At 43.1% G+C, this 19596-nt stretch overlaps 2 protein-coding genes across 2 annotated transcripts in view; one reads left to right on the forward strand and one right to left on the reverse strand.

Annotated features, from left to right (window-relative positions):
• The window catches only part of HNRNPU (heterogeneous nuclear ribonucleoprotein U), a 296139-nt gene that overhangs the window by 128360 nt on the left and 148183 nt on the right, over positions 1-19596 (reverse strand). The window lies entirely within an intron of this gene.
• Positions 1-19596, forward strand: part of CATSPERE (catsper channel auxiliary subunit epsilon) — an 88273-nt gene that overhangs the window by 40775 nt on the left and 27902 nt on the right. Inside the window, exons 6-10 of the mRNA XM_073338278.2 lie at positions 669-699; positions 2054-2131; positions 3364-3470; positions 9808-10300; positions 11392-11866. Of these exons, the coding sequence (XP_073194379.2) occupies positions 669-699; positions 2054-2131; positions 3364-3470; positions 9808-10300; positions 11392-11866 (1184 nt within the window). The remainder of the gene's footprint in view (positions 1-668; positions 700-2053; positions 2132-3363; positions 3471-9807; positions 10301-11391; positions 11867-19596) is intronic.

A 19596-nucleotide genomic window follows, 5' to 3' on the forward strand; every position in this document is an offset into this window, starting at 1 on the left:
CCAACACATTGGCAATCAAACACATTGGGATACTAGTACATAGCCAATATTCATAACTTCAAATACAAAAATGATACACACATATAGATAGCATAATCATAACCAGCAAACTACAGCTTTTCCATAGACAACCCACTTGACCTCCTTTCTGCAAGACCTTGTGCAACAATGATCTATACAGTCACAGTTCATGTCAATAACGTCACACCATGATCTACCCTTCATCTCTGTAGCTCTTGAGTCTTTAACTGGGATTCTGTGCAGTGAAGGAACACTGGGATTCTGTGCAGGAGTGGGGGGTGAAATTCTGTGGCCTGCGTTGTGCAGGAGGTCAGACTAGATGACCATAATGGTCCCTTCTGACCTAAATATCTGTGAATCTATGAAATTGAATGGTGGTTGTGGATGCTCTACCCTTTATGTGCTTGTGGAAGGGAGTGCACAAGGGCATCCAGGGCACATGTGCAGTGCCAAATGGACACTGCTGGTTAAAACATTCCGAACTCCAGCATATGGGGTGCATGTATGCTAAGAGTGGGGTCAACATGTTCAGAACATCTCAAAGAACTACAGTTACTGTAAGAAAGTAACCTTTATTTTCTTTTAAAAAGCAGTGGTTATTACTTATACTTAAAAATAACTGTTTTATTTTATTTTATTTTTTGCAGCTCTATTCCATCCTCAAAAAATGATAGCCAGGTAAATTTTATTTTTCAGTGCTATCTTTGGCCTAATATTTTAACTAACTTCAACTCAGAAGTTATTTCTCACTTCTCCAAAATAGTGATTTGATACAAATTTAGTCCAGTCAGAAGGAAAGGTCAATGGACTTCAGCCAACCCTTTCTTTATTCTTTATTCTTCTATATATTTGTGTTTTCTGAAGCTTTGTGAAATGCATGTTTCATGTCCAAGCTAGGGTTTTTTTAGTGAGTTTGGTTAAAAATTTCAATATACCGTAAAATGTTATGGCCTATCATTCAGTCTGTAAAATGTGTTGTTATTTCACAAAATTTGCCAAAGTTAGTATAAACAAATTACATATTTAATCATTTCTCATGCCCTCCCTCTTTCTTTTTTCTATGAGAGAGATTGTGTTTGGCTCAGAAAATATGGAAACTAAAAGAACATTCACCTTTATTGATTATGGACCAAATTCAGGGCACAGTTGCATCTGTATGTGGAGCCTGCCAAACAGGCACAGCCTGGTTGGATTCCACAGCAGTGGAAGTCTACTTATGTCCTTGGAATGAGGGGTATTGTGCTCAGCCGCCTCTGAAAGAGCAGCTTCACAGTTACCCAAACCTGCCCCTCTACTCAGGGACAGATTCCAAGATCCTAAGGGTACTTCTTCACTGCAGTTATACATCCTCGGCTGGCCCATGTCAGCTGGCTCAGGCTCGTGGGACTCAGGTTCCTGGGCTGTTTAACTGTGGTGTAGATGTTCAGGCTTGGGCAGGAGTCTGGGCTCTATGAACTCGTAAGGGGTTGAGTTCCTCCGTGGCTGACTGATATGGGCCACATGGTTGATCAGAAATGGTTGTGTCTTTGAGGAGCAAAATCCAAGGACAGTCAGGCTGAAGACCCATAGGAATCATGGAGGCAGGAGAAAAAGATACATATATCTTCCTGCTAAGAGACTAATTTGTTGTTTCTTTTTAGAGTTAAGTACTCATTTCTGATCCCTCTTTCTCCATACTGCAGTAGGATTGTAAAGTAGCATGGCCCCAGTAGAATAAGAGAGACTATGGTATGTGAAGTATTGCTGAGGGACGAATAGAAGAACTGAAAGGAAATAACTCCCTTTCTATGAGGAGTGGATCTGGATCCCCTCAGTGTCCATTGCCCACTGAAGTCAATGGGAGTTTTGCTTTTGTCTGAGTAAAATCAGGCTCAAGACTTAATTCTGACATTGTCCAAGTTAATGCTCCTTTATATGGTATTGTTACTACATTCTAGTATACATCTAGTCACCAAAAGAAATCAGACCACGGTGACAGAATATTAACGTGTTTATTAACAAAATATTATCATTTGCCTTTTTTATTTGCTAGGAGTTAATCTTATGGATATATGATCCAGAAAGTGCAGAACCCTCTGAATTGAATCACACTGCAACGTCTCCTCCACGGGTATGTTAAAATAGCTCTATATTTTCTTTTAAAAACATGGTATTGAAAGTGCATGTCTACTGTGAAAAGTTACAAATTAAAACTGGCACTGTCTTAATCATTAGATATGCTGCCTATATGCATCCATAGTCATTTCAACTTAAGGTAGTGACAAAAATAAGTTTTTGGTGCTTTTTGTTCCAGTTAATACTGCAGAGGTAACACAGCTGGGGGGGAGTGAGGTGGTTTTGTTTCCATCTCAGCATTAAAAACAGAATTATTAGCTAAATTTCAGTAGCAGAGCTAAATTCTACCATCAGTACACTTGTGTTAGGGTCAGAATTTAGCCCACAGCCGTTTTGCTACTGGTGGTAGTGGTGAGAAGGAAAGATCCAAGCTTGACTTTCACTTCCTAGAGTGAGTTTGCATGGCTGACACTCAGAAAAAAACTCTTTACTTTTTGTCTAAGTAATGATGATATGGCAGTAACAAGACATAATAAACAGTGAACCCATTATGTCATTTTTATAGAGCTGCATTTAACAGTAGAACTGAACTTTACTTTTTAAGGAGGTACATTATGGCCCTGATCCCACAAGCGTATATGTGAAGACGGATTCTTGCACCCAATGGGAATCCATGTGAGCACAAAGTTCTTCCCACATGGATCAGCTTGCAGGATTGGTATATGCAGTAAACGTTGTCAGAGTATGCACTCCTGATGCCTTTGTGGGGTGGTTGATGATATTTAGCCGTTGGCATCATACCTTACCTGAGGTGTGCATCCATGACCAAGGGATGCCCTTTAGGAGTTATTACTTTATTATAAATTGCCATGCTGGATTGCTTCTCTTTGGCATCTTTTAATATTCGTTTCATAACTGTGTTGATTTGCATCAGAGTTACTAGAATTAAAATTATATTATTAATTGAAGTACTGGAATTTGGAGAAGAACATAATATTTTTATTATTAGATTTCTATGTGTCATTTTTTTAATTTTCTGCTATATATACTTTAGGAAATATTGCGAAGAAAGTTAATTTTGGTTCCAAATATACTATATTCTAGTGTGGATAAAATGTGTAAATGTGTTTAATAATGCGCCCTTATTTGGAAGTGTACTTTAGAATGTTATTTAAAGAATATTTTAACCCTGAGATTTCTCATATACAGCCTTAGGCTATATTGACATCAAAATGTATGATAACTAACAGCCTTTATTTTACTTTATTTTTACTTTATTTTAAACAGAATTCTAAGACACTTAGCAAGCAGTTTTGGAATTTGGGACAGGAACCTGTTGTTCAGACCTATTTTAGAAATACCAAATACTTTGCTACTGCATTTCCAGAGTTGGGGTACTGTATTTCATTTAATTTTTTCTGAACAGAATTTCATTTAAAATAATTTTTCACACACCCATATGATTGCACAGATTATGGCTATGTAGATATATTGTAATGTAAGCATCTTACAAAACACTTGGCTTAGTTGAATGTATAAATAAGCCATTCTGGCCTGTTTTTGTTAATGTATACTGGAGGAAAAGATACTGAAAGTTTATTATTATGACACCAACTAGTACAGAAATAACTAGTGGCCATATTGTACATGGTAGCAGAAAAACCTATGGGGAAAATAGCAGAACTTCCAGGGAACCTAAGGGGGTGTCCTTCTAGTACTCTTCTCAGTATGGAAGGGGTTGGAGATTTGCAAAGAGGGCAGTAGCCTCCAAGCCTGTTTGGATTCTGGGAATCTGTTGGGAATTCTCCTTTCAATTTCAGACTCTGCGGGGAGAGCTTGCCCCTCTGCAATGAATTATATATAGGCCCTTCTGACCTCCTCCGTAGGTGCAAAGTACTTTGGTGGCTTGGTGCCAAAGAACTCAACTGGAAAAAGACTTTCAAATTCCTTTGATCCAAATGTATAGTAATCACTGATGTACCTTGCCTGGGGAAGGAAGCCCACAGATGCCTACACAATATGGCACGTCTTTCAGTGGCTTTCACTGTGAGATCACAGTGCCCCAGCTCCCCAAAATATGAAAGCTCACTTAATGCTGTTGTGACACATCATTGGATAGAGACGGTGGCCCCATCCGGACCTCCTTTTCTAGTTTTAGGTAGCTTTTATGTGTGAGTAGTGAATACAAACTGTATATCCTTTCTTCCTTGAGGGAAGAGCCTGTCATATCCCAGCATGGTTAGTCAGCCGTTGCTCTCCCCCAAACTTAGCAGTTAAATCTAAATTATAATTTCATTTAAATAAGGAATTGTTTATTATTTTAGAAAGAGAGAAGAAACATTAAAAATAAAACATATGTTGGTTCTCATGTAGACCATGGCTCAGTCCAACACAAATGCACCACTGAACATGCATGAACACCATTGGGCAGTGTATTGCAGAACTGGGCCCTAAGATTGCACAAAACTTCACTATAATGGGCCGAGAAGCTTAATTATCAAGCTTATGGGTAGTTAGCATTTCAAAGGACCATTTTCCTTCCCCCAACTCATGTCAGTTCCCTGGAGCTCACAGCCTGTTTGTGGTGCTCTGCTGAACCCACCACCTTCTTAAAAAAATAAGTTATCTCAGTCAGATACTCCTTCCTTTTCTCTTTCTTACAAGTTATGTTTCTTTCCTTATTGGCTGGTTTCCAAGTCCTGTTTGAAAATAGGGATCATTCCTTCTCACTAGGGCAAACCTGTGTGGTGAGTAGGTCATCATCTTCTCTCATCCCTCCAGGAAGAATTGTTAGCTCAATACACACTCTACAGAGCATGTCTTGGCTGTTTCTTCTTTCCAGCAATCCGCTGAGACTCCCTGTGAAAGTAATATAAAGTTTCTCCCAAAGACGTATCTGACATTATAGAAAACTTCTAATGGATGAGAATATCCAGATAATAGTAATTCATATGTCCAGGCATAGCTGACTGTTAAGAATACTTTAGGGACACTGCTTAATTATCCCCTACCTCTTTCTATTCCCCTCCGTGTAGTAGCAATATGCTGAATCCACAATGAAGCCCTTCTGCAATATTTCTTCTGGTATTTAGTTTTTTGTCAGTAGAAATATTAATCTTAACCCTAGAACTCTCCAACTGTCTATTTCTCTACTTTCTTCACTGTTTGCTCCATCTTCTGGCAACATATTAATTTTAATTTCTAATGCTATAATATTTATAAAACTATATAATTTATAACAGAAACACTAAGAGCCAAATTCAACAGGGATGTAAATGATAATATAATTTATACCTTGGTGTGAGCTGATCAGAAAATAGATATGTGGTGAAGGAGAATAACTTGCACTGATTTTTTTATTCAGTGGATGTACAAAGCAAGTGTATTTTCCATCAATGTGGTACTCTGTAGTAACAACATTCTGCCCTGCACAAATGCTCATTGAAGTCAGTGGGAATTACACAGGCTTACCCCAGGGCTAGATTTGGCCCCAGGAGTATTGAGGATGATTCTGTTTTAGATTAAAGTGTAGCGGGCTCTTTTGTTAGCTTCATTTCCTGAAACATGTGCCCCATCTGTCCCTTTGACATTTAATTTGCAGTTGTTTTTACACACTCTGAATACCATATTAAAACAAGTTGCACTAATTTTCATCTTACTGCCTTTTTCTAACCAGTTTACACTCAACTAGTAACTTACAGCACTGTTTACATCACTGTTACATTTGGGTTAGAGACTGAATTTGGCTTACTGTCATCTCTGTCAGACATCTTTTTCAGTTGGATCTCATCCATTTCATCACTAGGTGGCAATATAGCAACATATCATTATATTAAAGAAATTTGTCGTCAGATAAAGCCTTTCTTGAATATTTCCACTTACTTAACCAAAGGAATAGAAGCATTTTTGGCAAATGGGGTAAAATCCTTTTATAAATGATGGCAGTTTTAGTAAATTGCTGTTATAGTGAAGTAAGTTGTAATATCTATTTTCTGTCTTATTTTTAACCTCTTCTTTCTCTATACAGCAATAGTATGAAGAACCAAATAAAAGAGAGTGAAAAACAAGATTGCTCATCATATAGAGTAATAGCGTTTGTTTCTCCAGTAATGCTAATGCATGCCCACATAGAAAGTTTTACTATTACAAGCCATTTGCAACACACACTTTGCTTCTCTACAAAAGAAAAAGGACACTAAACTGTCTAAATTACTACATGCCACAAGGGGCCACAACAGTGGTTCCCTTAACCCACCCAGCAATATTGTTAATCTATCCAACTATACTCTTAGCCCAGCAGAAGAATCTTCCTATCTCGGAGCCTCTCCTACTGCCCCTCCACCCCCACGAACATGATACAGTTCTGTGGTGACCTAGAATCCTATTTCCGACATCTCTGACTCAAGGAATATTTCCAACACACCTCTGAACAACATACTAACCCACAGAGACCTTCCTACCAAGACTACAAAAAGAAGGATTCTGGGTGGACTCCTCCTGAAGGTCGAAACAACAGACTGGACTTCTACATAGAGTGGTTCCGCCGACGTGCACGGGCTGAAATTGTGGAAAAGTAGCATCACTTGCCCCATAACCTCAGCCATGCAGAACACAATGCCGTCCACATCCTCAGAAACAACTCTGACATCATAATCAAAAAGGCTGACAAAGGAGGTGCTGTCGTCGTCATGAATAGGTCGGAATATGAACAAGAGGCTGCTAGGCAGCACTCCAACACCACTTTCTACAAGCCATTACCCTCTGATCCCACTGAGGGTTACCAAAAGAAACTACACCATCTGCTCAAGAAACTCCCTGAAAAAGCACAAGAACAAATCCGCACAGACACACCCCTGGAACCCCGACCTGGGGTATTCTATCTGCTACCCAAGATCCATAAACTTGGAAATCCTGGACGCCCCATCATCTCAGGCATTGGCACCCTGACAGCAGGATTCTCTGGCTATGTAGACTCCCTCCTCAGGCCCTACGCTACCAGCACTCCCAGCTATCTTCGAGACACCACTGACTTCCTGAGGAAACTACAATCCATCGGTGATCTTCCTGAAAACACCACCCTGGCCACTACGGATGTAGAAGCCCTCTACACCAACATTCCACACAAAGATGAACTACAAGCCGTCAGGAACAGTATCCCCGATAATGTCACGGCAAACCCGGTGGCTGAACTTTGTGACTTTGTCCTCACCCATAACTATTTCACATTTGGGGACAGTGTATACCTTCAAATCAGCAGCACTGCTATGGGTACCCGCATGGCCCCACACTATGCCAACATTTTTATGGCTGACTTAGAACAAAGCTTCCTCAGCTCTCGTCCCCTAATGCCCCTACTCTACTTGCGCTACATTGATGACATCTTCATCATCTGGACCCATGGAAAAGAAGCCCTTGAGGAATTCCACCATGATTTCAACAATTTCCATCCCACCATCAACCTCAGCCTGGACCAGTCCACACAAGAGATCCACTTCCTGGACACTACGGTGCTAATAAGCGATGGTCACATAAACACCACCCTATACCAGAAACCTACTGATCGCTATTCCTACCTACATGCCTCCAGCTTTCATCCAGATCACACCACAGGATCCATTGTCTACAGCCAAGCTCTACGATACAACCGCATTTGCTCCAACTCCTCAGACAGAGACAAACACCTACAAGATCTCTATCAAGCATTCTTACAACTACAATGCCCACCTGCTGAAGTAAAGAAACAGATTGACAAAGCCAGAAGAGTACCCAGAAGTCACCTACTACAGGACAGGCCCAACAAAGAAAATAACAGAATGCCATTAACCATCACCTTCAGCTCCCAACTAAAACCTCTCCAACGCATCATCAAGGATCTACAACCTATCCTGAAGGATGACCCATCACTCTCTCAGATGTTGGGAGACAGGCCAGTCCTTGCTTACAGACAGCCCCCCAACCTGAAGCAAATACTCACCAGCAACCACACACCACACAACAGAACCACTAACCCAGGAACCTATCCTTGCAACAAAGCCCGTTGCCAACTGTGTCCACATATCTATTCAGAGGACACCATCATAGGGCCTAATCACATCAGCCACACTATCAGAGGCTCGTTCATCTGCACATCTACCAATGTGATATATGCCATTGTGTGCCAGCAATGCCCCTCTGCCATGTACATTGGTCAAACTGGACAGTCTCTACGTAAAAGAATAAATGGACACAAATCAGATGTCAAGAATTATAACGTTCAAAAACCAGTTGGAGAACACTTCAATCTCTTTGGTCACTCGATTACAGACCTAAAAGTTGCAATTCTTCAACAAAAAAACTTCAGAAACAGACTCCAACGAGAGACAGCTGAATTGGAATTAATTTGCAAACTGGATACAGTTAACTTAGGCTTGAATAGAGACTGGGAGTGGATGGGTCATTACACAAAGTAAAACTATTTTCCCATGTTTATTTCCCCCCTGCCACCCCGCACTGTTCCTCAGACGTTCTTGCCAACTGCTGGAAATGGCCCACCGTGATTATCACTACAAAAGGCTTCTCCCCCCCCCCGTCCCGCTCTCCTGCTGGTAATAGCTCACCTTAAGTGATCACTCTCCTTACAGTGTGTAGGGTAACACCCATTGTTTCATGATCTCTATGTATATACATCTCCCCACTGTATTTTCCACTGAATACATCCGATGAAGTGAGCTGTAGCTCATGAAAGCTTATGCTTAAATAAATTTGTTAGTCTCTAAGGTGCCATCGGTACTCCTTTTCTTATTTCATTATAGTTATTCCGTATGGACCAAATTTTGCCTTTGAATATGTGCATACAATTTGCATTGAAATCAATAGCAGTTGCATGTGTATATCTAAGACAAAATTTGGCTGTTTTTTCTCATATTCAACTATCTTAGCTCCGTTATTAAAACAACCCTATTTTTATAGAATTCTGGAAGTTTTGATAATTCTGTCACTAGCTAAACATTGAACCAAGTGAGTTTGTGACCAAATAATTCATATCCTGATATTAATAACTTAACTTTTTCATCCACTGGTGTCATCAGTATCACCTAAAGTTAGGAAACTCATTTTGTAAAGTAATGCAGCTTTTACTGTTCATGGCAAAAGTGACTATAATAATGGGTCTATCTGCTGTTGCCACAGTAATCCATGATGTCATAACCAGTCCTCGTTCTCCTAGCTCCAGAGCACGTACATTTCTTGCCTGTTTATGTGAGACCATTCAGAGATTTTTGATTCCCAGCATTTACTGAGGCACTGAACATTAGAGGCCTGGCTGCTGTTGCAGGTTAAAATCCCACTGGAGGCTGATTTTGGTCTCCTCCCCCACCCCCATTTTATTTTAATTTTATATTTTACATTTGGTGGGAATGGGGGAATAGCAGGAAACAATTTGGAGGAGCGGTATGAAATAGAACAAATAGAAATGATCGTGACCAGGAGTGCACAGCTTGTCTGTAGTAACAACAGTACAACCACTCTAATAGTTGCTGGTATATGTGCTGAACACTGTGATTGTAGGGTGTGCCTGAGAATATTGTGACTTGAAAAACGTAAAAGGTTTAGAGAAATTGTTAAAAAGAAATGGGAAATAAATTGTTTTGGAATTGCTACAAACTCTGAAATTTGTCAAGAATTATTTTGCTTAATGAATCTGATATAAAGTTTAATTCTTGCCAATTTATCTGTAATTTCTTCCATTTTCAGATTCTGGAAAATTAATGTACCTTCAATGTCAGATGACATCATTACTAATATCCATGGAAAGGCAATAGCTTTTCAGGATTGTTTTGTTCTAGATAGTCCCTTTATCATTTCCAGGCCTGAAGAGCTATTTCCAAACAATGTAAATGATAATTCCCTCTGTTCCGCAGCTGGTAGTGAGCCCTACATTGAGTGGTCTGCATGTATTCCAACAACTGCACTTTTGTTGTCAGAATTTGGAACTTTCCATACAAATGATGGATTCGTAACTTATAAAGAAATCAAAGCTCCATCACACATTTTGGACTTTGACTTAAGTCACAAAGTAACTGATATTGTTTTAACTGATGATGGGATCTTATTTTTAATAATCGGGACAATTTACAAAAGAGAGTCCAATCGTTTTTTTAAACTTGGACCTGAATACAATCTACCAGAAACAGGAATAATTGGAATACAGTCAAGAAGTTGGTGTTCATCTGCATATCCAGTACAGGTAAGTCTCACACAATTCTTGTTTTACATTTTGAAATATGAAAGTTCTTCAGTAGGCCTGGGGATTAACCCATTGGCCCCCTGTCGCCCGATCTAATAATAGGTTTGGAATTAGAAGTGCACTGAGTGCAACAAATTAATTTTCAGGTCATTTAAAAATAAGTACCTGATGCTGCAGTTGGGTCTACATGGATCAAGAGGAGTACCCACATGGAGCTAGTTCCAGGATGAGGACTTAAGTGTGTGACTATGATGTCCCAGGTCTAGGAACCCAGGCGTAGGAGTCCTCAAACAGCAGCTGCCTGCTGGTCTCCACCTAATGTCTTCTGAAATCTGATGGGCCAAGAAGTAGTAGGACTGTATCCTCACCCAAGGCACTAATATTGGGGAATCACCCAGCTCCACCAATTGGTCCAACCATGCTATTGAAGCCAGAAGGAGGCACAGGAAGTTTGTCTGAGCAACAAAGTGATTTCCTGTTGTGGCTGCTTTGGACCCTGCTTGTGCCTGCCTCCTGCACCCATCCCTTTTCCTGCTCTGCTCCCGGCTACTGCCTGACCCCTGCTTTTGCTCCTGTTTACACCATGCTCCTGCACAGTGCTTGATCCTTGCCTCTCCTCTAGTTCCTGCCCTTATGTCTTACCTCCAATTGTCAGTTATCACTTTTGGCTCTGACCCCAGCGTCTGACTTCAGACCCTGACTCTGCTTTGACCCATGGCCCTGGCATTTGGTCTCTGACCCTCAGCTTCAATTCCTAGTTCTGGCTCTGGCTTGACCCCTGGCTCTGATAACTGGCAGTTGACTCTGGTGCTGACTCTTGGCTTCATTATCCAAGCTGGATGCCTGCTCTGCCCACTAGACATGACTCCTGCTCTGACTACTAGGCCAGACCACCTACTTCCGAGTCCATAACAACAACTTCACTCTAGTGGAGCTAGGCTAATTACATCAGCTGAAAATCCTTTTTACTTTTTAATGGAGATACTGGTATCATTTATGCAAAGTTTGAGAGGGAATAGTTTGTACAGTATCTGAAATGTACTATTTATCTAATAGCTTTGTTCAATTTTTTTATTTTTATTTTTTTACAGAGTGGAAGAAAATTAAGTACAGTAGCAATATGGACACCAAGTGAACAATATCTAGGATATGGTGGCAATGTGTTTATTAAAATAACAGATACAACAAAGCTAAAGAAGGTCCTAGATTTGCCAGTGACTGCTTCTTTATCTATAGGCACTGTTTGCTATGACTCACGCCCATCTGAGGTTGTTTTGCTCATGGCCTGCGGTGGGTGCAGCTCCTCCAGGGTGTTTTATCTGTCAGCGTATAATGAAGACCGAGATTTGTGGGTCTTAAGAGACTTTTCCTTAAGTGCTCCTCTGCAGGGTTTTATGTTGATGGAATTTGTATATTCAGCATCACCATCTATGCTGCTGTGGGACAAGCAAACGGTCTATTATAGCTATAAAAACAACACAATTAATGGATTTCTTATAATACCTGAGTCAGTTAAGAGACAAGCGGAAAAAGCTCAAGGGAGCACTATTCACCAGCTGCTTATTGGTTAAGTATATTACATTTGAATACATAATAATTTGGGTGTAAGACAGCAACTTCAGAAATAAGAGGGTCCCTGAAGATATCTCTTTTCTAGATGATTATATTAATTATTTATTTGATTAAATTAATGGGTTCATAAGGACTGAAATCTACCATTTTTAGATGGATAGGCATATTTAAATTATAGTTAACAAAATTTTGCCCTTCAAGTATTGCCACATGGATCCCCATTCTTGAGAGTTGCATGCCGCAAGTAGGGAAGCTTGAAATCTTCCAGCCAACAGTATTTGTTTGGGAAATACATACATCTTTCTCAAGATCAAGAGTACATAACGGACTGCCACCACCCCTCAGTTCCTTCTGATTCCCTACAAACAAGGACTTAGTGGTATCTTGTACACATTTTTTCCATCATTTCTCCACCTTATTAGTGTTTTTAGTATTATTAAAAACAAAAACCTTTTATGTGCCATTGTGGGCATAATTGGGCAATTCCTCCCCCTCCCCCACCAACACACACACATTCACTCTCTGCCATGCTGGTTTTATTTTGGCCCAACCCCACTGAACAGTTTCTTCTGACTGATGGTACAGTTGGTTCTGTGGATTCTATTGTCTTAGCCACCACCAAGAAAATTGGCTGTATGCCTAATGTGTTATGCAATTTCATAATGTCACACATTGATGTTCATGAATGATGGCTGAAATGCCTTAGTGTGAGGCACAATATAGGCAGAAGTTGCATGTCTTTTTCAATACTATTCCCCAAAGGTTTAGAGATGCGAGTGTTGCCTTAAATTCTTACTGTTGAAGAGTTTAAGGCCAACTTGAGTAAGTGTGGTGCTGAGTGTCTGGCTACATTCACATTGAAAGGCACCTTGACACCATAGCTATTTTTGCCTAAAGTAAGCACCTAGTAAAATTGATGTAGAGAAATCCCTTGACTATTTCTATCAAAACCAGATTATAAAAATTTGAAGCTAAGGCTTCCTCTGCATTGAGCTCTACTAAGAAGGCCCAGAGGTTGAACCAAGTGACTTTCTGGTGCCTAGACTTTGTCTTGTGAACAATGGGAGAGAGAAAAAGTACAGTCTACATTAGAAACTTTTGCCAGTATGATAAAATGTTAAGGGTGTGATTTTGATTGTTATTTTACGACATTCCTATACTGGCAAAAATCCTAGTATGGTGCAGTTATACCAGCATAAAAATGCTTTTATTTGCTTGGCTTCTTTTTTCCCAAGGAACCAGGATAAGCTATACTAACAAAAGTACTTTTTTGCCAGTATAAACTGCATCTACAGTAGGAATGTTTGCTGGTATAGCCATGCAAGCAAACTTTTTCTAGTGTAGACCTGAATTTAGACACAAGTCACTAATCTAATCGTAAAAACAAACATAAAAAAGTATTTCTCCTCATTCATCATAACTATTTGTTCTTCGTCAAGTGATTGTCTTTGATGGATTCGTCTCTTGGGTTGCATGTGCCCAGTGCTTGCAACATTGGACTGTTTTTGTTCAGCAGCATCCACTGGGGTCACAGCTGCATGCCAGATCCCTCATGCCTCCCTCACACCACAGCCTGAGTGCATAAAGGGCAGAGTGGGCCCAGCCATCCTCAGTTCCTTCTTACCAACTGTGGCAGCAAGATGGAACTCTTTCCAATGTCTGCCTGCTTCTCTGTAACTCTGTTGCAGTTAGTGTTCGTGATTAGTTAGTAGAGTTGCAAGTAGGTAGTTAATTTTTAAAGCTTCTTGGCTTTAAAAAAGGAAAAAATATTCATTTTTAATAGATAATTAGTAGACTTGGAGCTCTGTCCCTCCACTCCTTCTGCTGGGTCTTGAGTGGAAACCAAATCTCTGGGATATAAGATGCTTCTATGCCACTCAATTATAGGCACTCTAAGTGCCTTTTTTGTTGTTGTTTGTTGTTATTTAGGCAGGGGGTATATCCCTGAACATTGGTCAATCTGCTGTTTTTTTTCCAGATCAACTCAGAAAGCTAGGGATTTTTGCCTAAATTTATTTCTTCTGGAGCTCTCCATGAAAGGACTAATAGGTCAGATATAGAGTGATTGCTTTGTAAAAAAATGTTCAGCCACAGGTGATATGGTGGTTTTAGTCTTTTATCAGTTTCAGTTCTGAGTTCATTTGTGAGCATAGTAATTGTCTGGTTTCACACCACTATGTTGGAATACCTTTCCCCACCCCCTCTCATCTCCACTGGTATTTGGCATCCCTACCCCCTGCTTAGTGTGTGAGGTTCAGTTTAGGGTGACTCCCGCAACCAGGGGAAGCTAACTACAGTTCTGCTGCCTTTCACTCATACAATAAGGAGAACAACATTTTATTACCCCCACACTAAAGTGATTTGTAACCCAACGCCAGCCAAAAGTGATCATTTTGACAAAGCAGAGCCATCATGCTGTGCACCTAGGCAGAGTAGGTGTGTATATGCAAATATGATCTGTTCCTGAAGTCTTTTCCCACAACTCATCACTAGATGTCAGGGGGGAGCTCATTCACACCCTGCTTACATCCTATGTGGATGAAAGCAGCACCAGACTCTGCCAGAACAATGGATGCAAAACCTACAGACATATCTCCACTGCTACAATGATCAGCTCCCTCCCCCAGACTTCCCCTTTCAAGATCCATTGGTCCAACACATGCCTATCACAACATGTGCACTAAATCACATCACACGGTGCACTAAATGCCCCAATAGCAACTATGTGGATGAAACAGACAATCACTATGGTCTCAAATGAATTCACACAGCAAAATGATAAAAGACAAAAACACCATATCACCTGTGGGTGAACACTTTTCACAAATATCAGAAGGGTAGCCGTGGTTGTGTTAGTCTGGATCTGTAAAAGCGGCAAAGAGTCCTATGGCACCTTATAGACTAACAGGTATATTGGAGCATAAGCTTTTGTGGGTGAATACCCACAAAGTGATCCCTCTACATTTGACCTATCAGTCCTCATCCTCAAAGGAAACCTTCACAACACTTTTTCAAAAAATAAGCCTCGGAGCTTAAATTCATAACGTTGCTAGACACTAAAAATCATGGACTGAGTAGGGACACTGGATTTATGGCTTATTACAACAACCTATAACCCATTAACAACCCCCCCTTCCCCCAAGAGCTTCCTTCCCCCCATTTCCTTTCTCCCCCATAACTGGAGAGGTATTAATGGGTCACTTTACCTTAATGGTCCCTTGAAATATGTGCAAACTACTATTACTAAACAATCTGTTCCACCTTGTATTTAGCCATGACACTGAGAGGTTGTCTACACTTGCAGCTGTAGAGCGCTTTGGGTTAAATCAGCCTTCGGAGAGCGCACCACGGAAAGCACTCCAGTCTGTCCACACTAACAGCTGCAAGCACACTGGCGTGGCCACGGAAAGCACTCCAGTCTGTCCACACTAACTGCTGCAAGCACATTGGCGTGGCCACATTCGCGACGCTGGGAGCGGTGCATTTTGGACAGCTATCCCACAGAGCACCTCTTCCCATTCTGGCGCTGTGGCTTATGGGCAGGGCACATGGGGTGCGGGGCATTCTGGATCCTGTCCCAATGCCCCATGATGCATCGTTTCACATTCCAGCAATCCCTGTGTTTCCGTCCACATTTGGCACCATCTTTCAACGGTTTCTGTGCGGCGCACTTCTGTCTTCCCTTTCGGTCTGCGGGAATGGAGCCCGAACTGCTGAGGAATATGCAGACGAGTCTCACCAGCACGTCATGTTTAGCATTCGAGCGACTTCTTAAGATCCAAAGTGACAGTGAGGAGTCCAACGAGGATGTTGAGTCGTGTAACACATACAACACGAAATTGCTTGTCTCATTCATGGACATGCTCTCCACTGTGGAACGCCGCTTTCGGGCTCGGGAAACAAGCACTGAGCAGTGGGATCACATCATTCTGCAAGTCTGGGATGTTGAGCAGTGGCTGCAGAACTTTCAGATGAGAAAAGCCACTTTCATGGGACTGATGCATCCGATGAAGTGAGCTGTAGCTCATGAAAGCTCATGCTCAAATAAATTGGTTAGTCTCTAAGGTGCCACAAGTACTCCTTTTCTTTTTGCGAATACAGACTAACACGGCTATTACTCTGAAACCTTTCATGGGACTGTGTGCTGAACTCGCCCCACACTGCGGTGCAAGGACACAAGATTGAGAGTTGTCCTGCCGGTGGAGAAGCGGGTGGCTATTGCAGTCTGGAAGCTGGCAACTCCAGACAGCTACGATCGGTTGCTAACCAGTTTGGAGTGGGAAAGCTGACCATTGGAATTGTGTTGATGCAAGTTTGCAGGGCCATTAATCGCATCTTGCTCAGAAGAACTGTGACTCCGGGTAACGTGCATGACATTGTGGCTGGCTTTGAACAAATGGGTTTCCCTAACTGCAGAGGGGCGATAGATGGGACCCATATTCCTATTCTGGCACCAGACCACCTGGCCTCTATGTTAACCAAAAGGGGTATTTCTCCATGGCTCTCCAGGAGCTTGTGGATCATGTGGGCGTTTCATTGACATTAATGCAGGCTGGCCTGGAAAGGTGCATGACACACACATCTTTTGGAACACTGGCCTGTTCAGGAAGCTGCAAGCCAGGACTTTTTTCCCAGACCAGAGGATCACCGGAGGGGAAGTCAAAATGCCCATTGTGATCCTTGGAGACCCAGCTTACCCTTTAATGCCGCGACTCATGAAACTCTACACAGGGAGCCTGCACAGCAGCTAGGAACGGTTCAACTACAGGCTGAGCTGGTGCCGAATGACTGTGGAATGTGCTTTTGGCCATTTGAAGGGCCGCTGGCACTCTCTTTATGGGAAGCTGGACTTGGCCGAAGACAGCATCCCTGCGGTTATATCCGCGTGCTGTACCCTTCAGAATATTTGTGAAGGGAAGGGTGAAAGCTTCACTCAGGCATGGGCCTTGGAGGTTCAACACCTGGAGGCTGAATTCACACAGCCAGAGAGCAGGGTTATTAGAGGGGCCCAGCGTGGGGCTGCAAGGATTAGGGATGCCTTGAGGGAGCAATCTGAGACTGAAAGCCACCAGTAATGTCTGTTGCTCTGCACAGGAGTTAAGTGCAGTGGCTGTGTTTGGTACACTGAATTGTAGTGCTTGTTGCTTTCCTGGGTTAAGGTATATTTTGCTTTATGCACTAATAAAGTATGTTTTCAAAGTGAAAACTCCATTTATTGAAAAGAAAATTCATTTATTGAAATAAAAACAAAGTAACACAATACCACAACGGCAAGGGGATGGGGTGGGGACCAGTTCACTGACAGACTTGAGTATGTCCTGATTTCATACTCTGGAATCCTGTCTGGAGTGCTGTGCACTGAGTGCTGCACTTCAGGATGGCTATAAGGCATGCTGAGGGGGGTTGAGTGCGGTGGATAAGGGTCGTAGTTTTCATGGGTGGATGGTGAAGCTAGGGGTGTAGGAGGCAGCTGGGGGCGGTAAGAACCCAGATGTTGGGGAAAGTGGGTTGGAGGGGACATGGGGAACATGGGAAAGAGTTCTGGGACAAGGGCTGCGGAGGGGGTGGGGAGGGCCGAGTGCAGTAGTGCTCCACCTGCATGGCGACGAGCGCCTGGATCGAGTCCGCGTGGCGCTCCATTATGCTAATCAGCCAATCCGTGCTTTGCTGTCAGAGCACCACGTTTTGCTGCCGGCACTCCTCATTCTTCTGGCAGATCCTCCTTTCACTCTCCCTCCACTTCTGTGCCTTTCAATTCTCTTCCACAGACTGCCGCATTACTTCCTGCAGCATGTCTTCTTTGCTTTTACGGGGCCTCTTCCTGAGTGCTCTCAGTCTGTCGGCTGGTGATAACACTGGCAGCTGAGATCTCAAGGTTGCACCTATACAGGCATTACTTCCTGCAGCATGTCTTCTTTGCTTTTACGGGGCCTCTTCCTGAGTGCTCTCAGTCTGTCGGCTGGTGATAACACTGGCAGCTGAGATCTCAAGGTTGCACCTATACAGGCAAAATGCAACACTTAACAGAGGAAGCATTGTACACACCAGACAGAGCAATGATTCCCCCACACTTAAGGAGGGCAATCACAGTCCATACAAAACCATACTTTGCCTGTCCCAAAGCGAGCGCACATAACCCATGGGAGCCCCAGAAATGGTGAGTAAACACAGGGTCCAGGGGGACTGATTGTTTCATGGATGTACTGTCCTCTGGGTTTCTGTGCCTTGGGGAGAGCCAACAGCTGCAGGGGAAACCTACACTGAAAACTGTCGCAACATTCTCCACAGGAGATCCACAGGAGTCCTGGAAGCTATCTCGCTGCTGAGGGTGACCGGGGAAGCAAGGGAAGGTCTTCTACTACAATGCGGCTTCCGCCCTGGCCCATATACAGCTTGCCTGTGTGTAGCAATGATCCCCCCACCCCTTGCGGCACAGTGGCGCGGACACGTTAGCCTGACTGGGACAAGAACCATGCTGGCTCTCCCAATAAACCTGTGCAGGCTCATTGCCCACGTTCTGTCTGAGACTTTTGAGGAGATCACCAATGTCAATTACCGTGATGTGATAGACCACATCAATGCTCTATTCCACATCTCGGCATGCATGCATCCCAAACCCTCCTCGCCCAAAGAGCCCGCACCAAAGAACTTCCTTCCTGAAAAAAAAAAAAGCCGCTTACCAGGAGCCTCCTCTGGTGTTTGTCCTTCCCCAAACACCGGATGCCGTGACTGGCTGCCTTCCTCCTGGCTCGAGAAGAGCTCCTGGCTGCATGCATCTAGGGATTCCGGGGTGTCTCCCCCCACCTCAGCACCCTCACTCACATTTTCCTCCTCCTCCTCCCCCTTTGCTGTGCTGGGCTCCAAAGTGTCCATGGTGGTCATTGGAGTGGAGGTGGGGTCGCCCCAAGTATCGCATCCAGCTCTTTGTAGAAATGGCAGGTCGCAGGGGCAGCACCGGAGCGGCCATTTGCCTCACGGGCTTTGCGGTAGGCATTCTGCAGCTCCTTTACTTTAACCCTGCACTGCACGGCGTCCCGGTCATGGCCCCTTTCCAGCATGACCCTTGATATGTTCCCAAACGTATCGTAATTCCTATGGCTGGAGCGCAGCTGAGACTGCACAGCTTCCTCCCTCAAACACTGATGAGGCCCAGCACCTCACCATTGCTCCATACTGGGGATCGCCTGCTGCGTGGAGCCATGGTCACCTGGCTGAGAGCACTCCACGCCTGGCTGAGAGCACTCCACGCCTGGCTGAGCAAACAGGAAGGGGATTTTCAAAATTCCCAGGGAATTTAAAAGGCGGGTCTGACGATTGGTCACCTGAGGATAGGGCAGCAGAGTTCAAAAGTGATGACCAGAGTGGCTAGAACATGCATTGTGGGACACTTCCGGAGGCCAATCAGAGCGCATTAGGTGTCCACACTAGCGCCGTTGCGCTCCAGCGAGAGCACAACAAACGTTATTCCTCTCGGGGAGGTGGAGTATGAGGAGCGCTCCAGCTGTGGAGTCAGAGCGCTCTATGTGCCTTGCCAGTGTGGACGGGTAGTAAGGTAGAGCACGCTTGGCAGCTTTATTGCGCTATAACGCGCAAGTGTAGCCAAGGCCTGAGTACATTTCCCTGACCTGAAGAAGAGCTCTGTGTATGTTTGAAAGCTTGTCTGTCCCACCAACAGAAGTTGGTCCAATAAAAGGTATTACCTCATCCATCTTGTTTCTCTAAGA

This window comes from Lepidochelys kempii, chromosome 3 (assembly GCF_965140285.1).
Source record: "Lepidochelys kempii isolate rLepKem1 chromosome 3, rLepKem1.hap1, whole genome shotgun sequence".
NCBI classification, from domain to species: Eukaryota; Metazoa; Chordata; order Testudines; family Cheloniidae; genus Lepidochelys; species Lepidochelys kempii.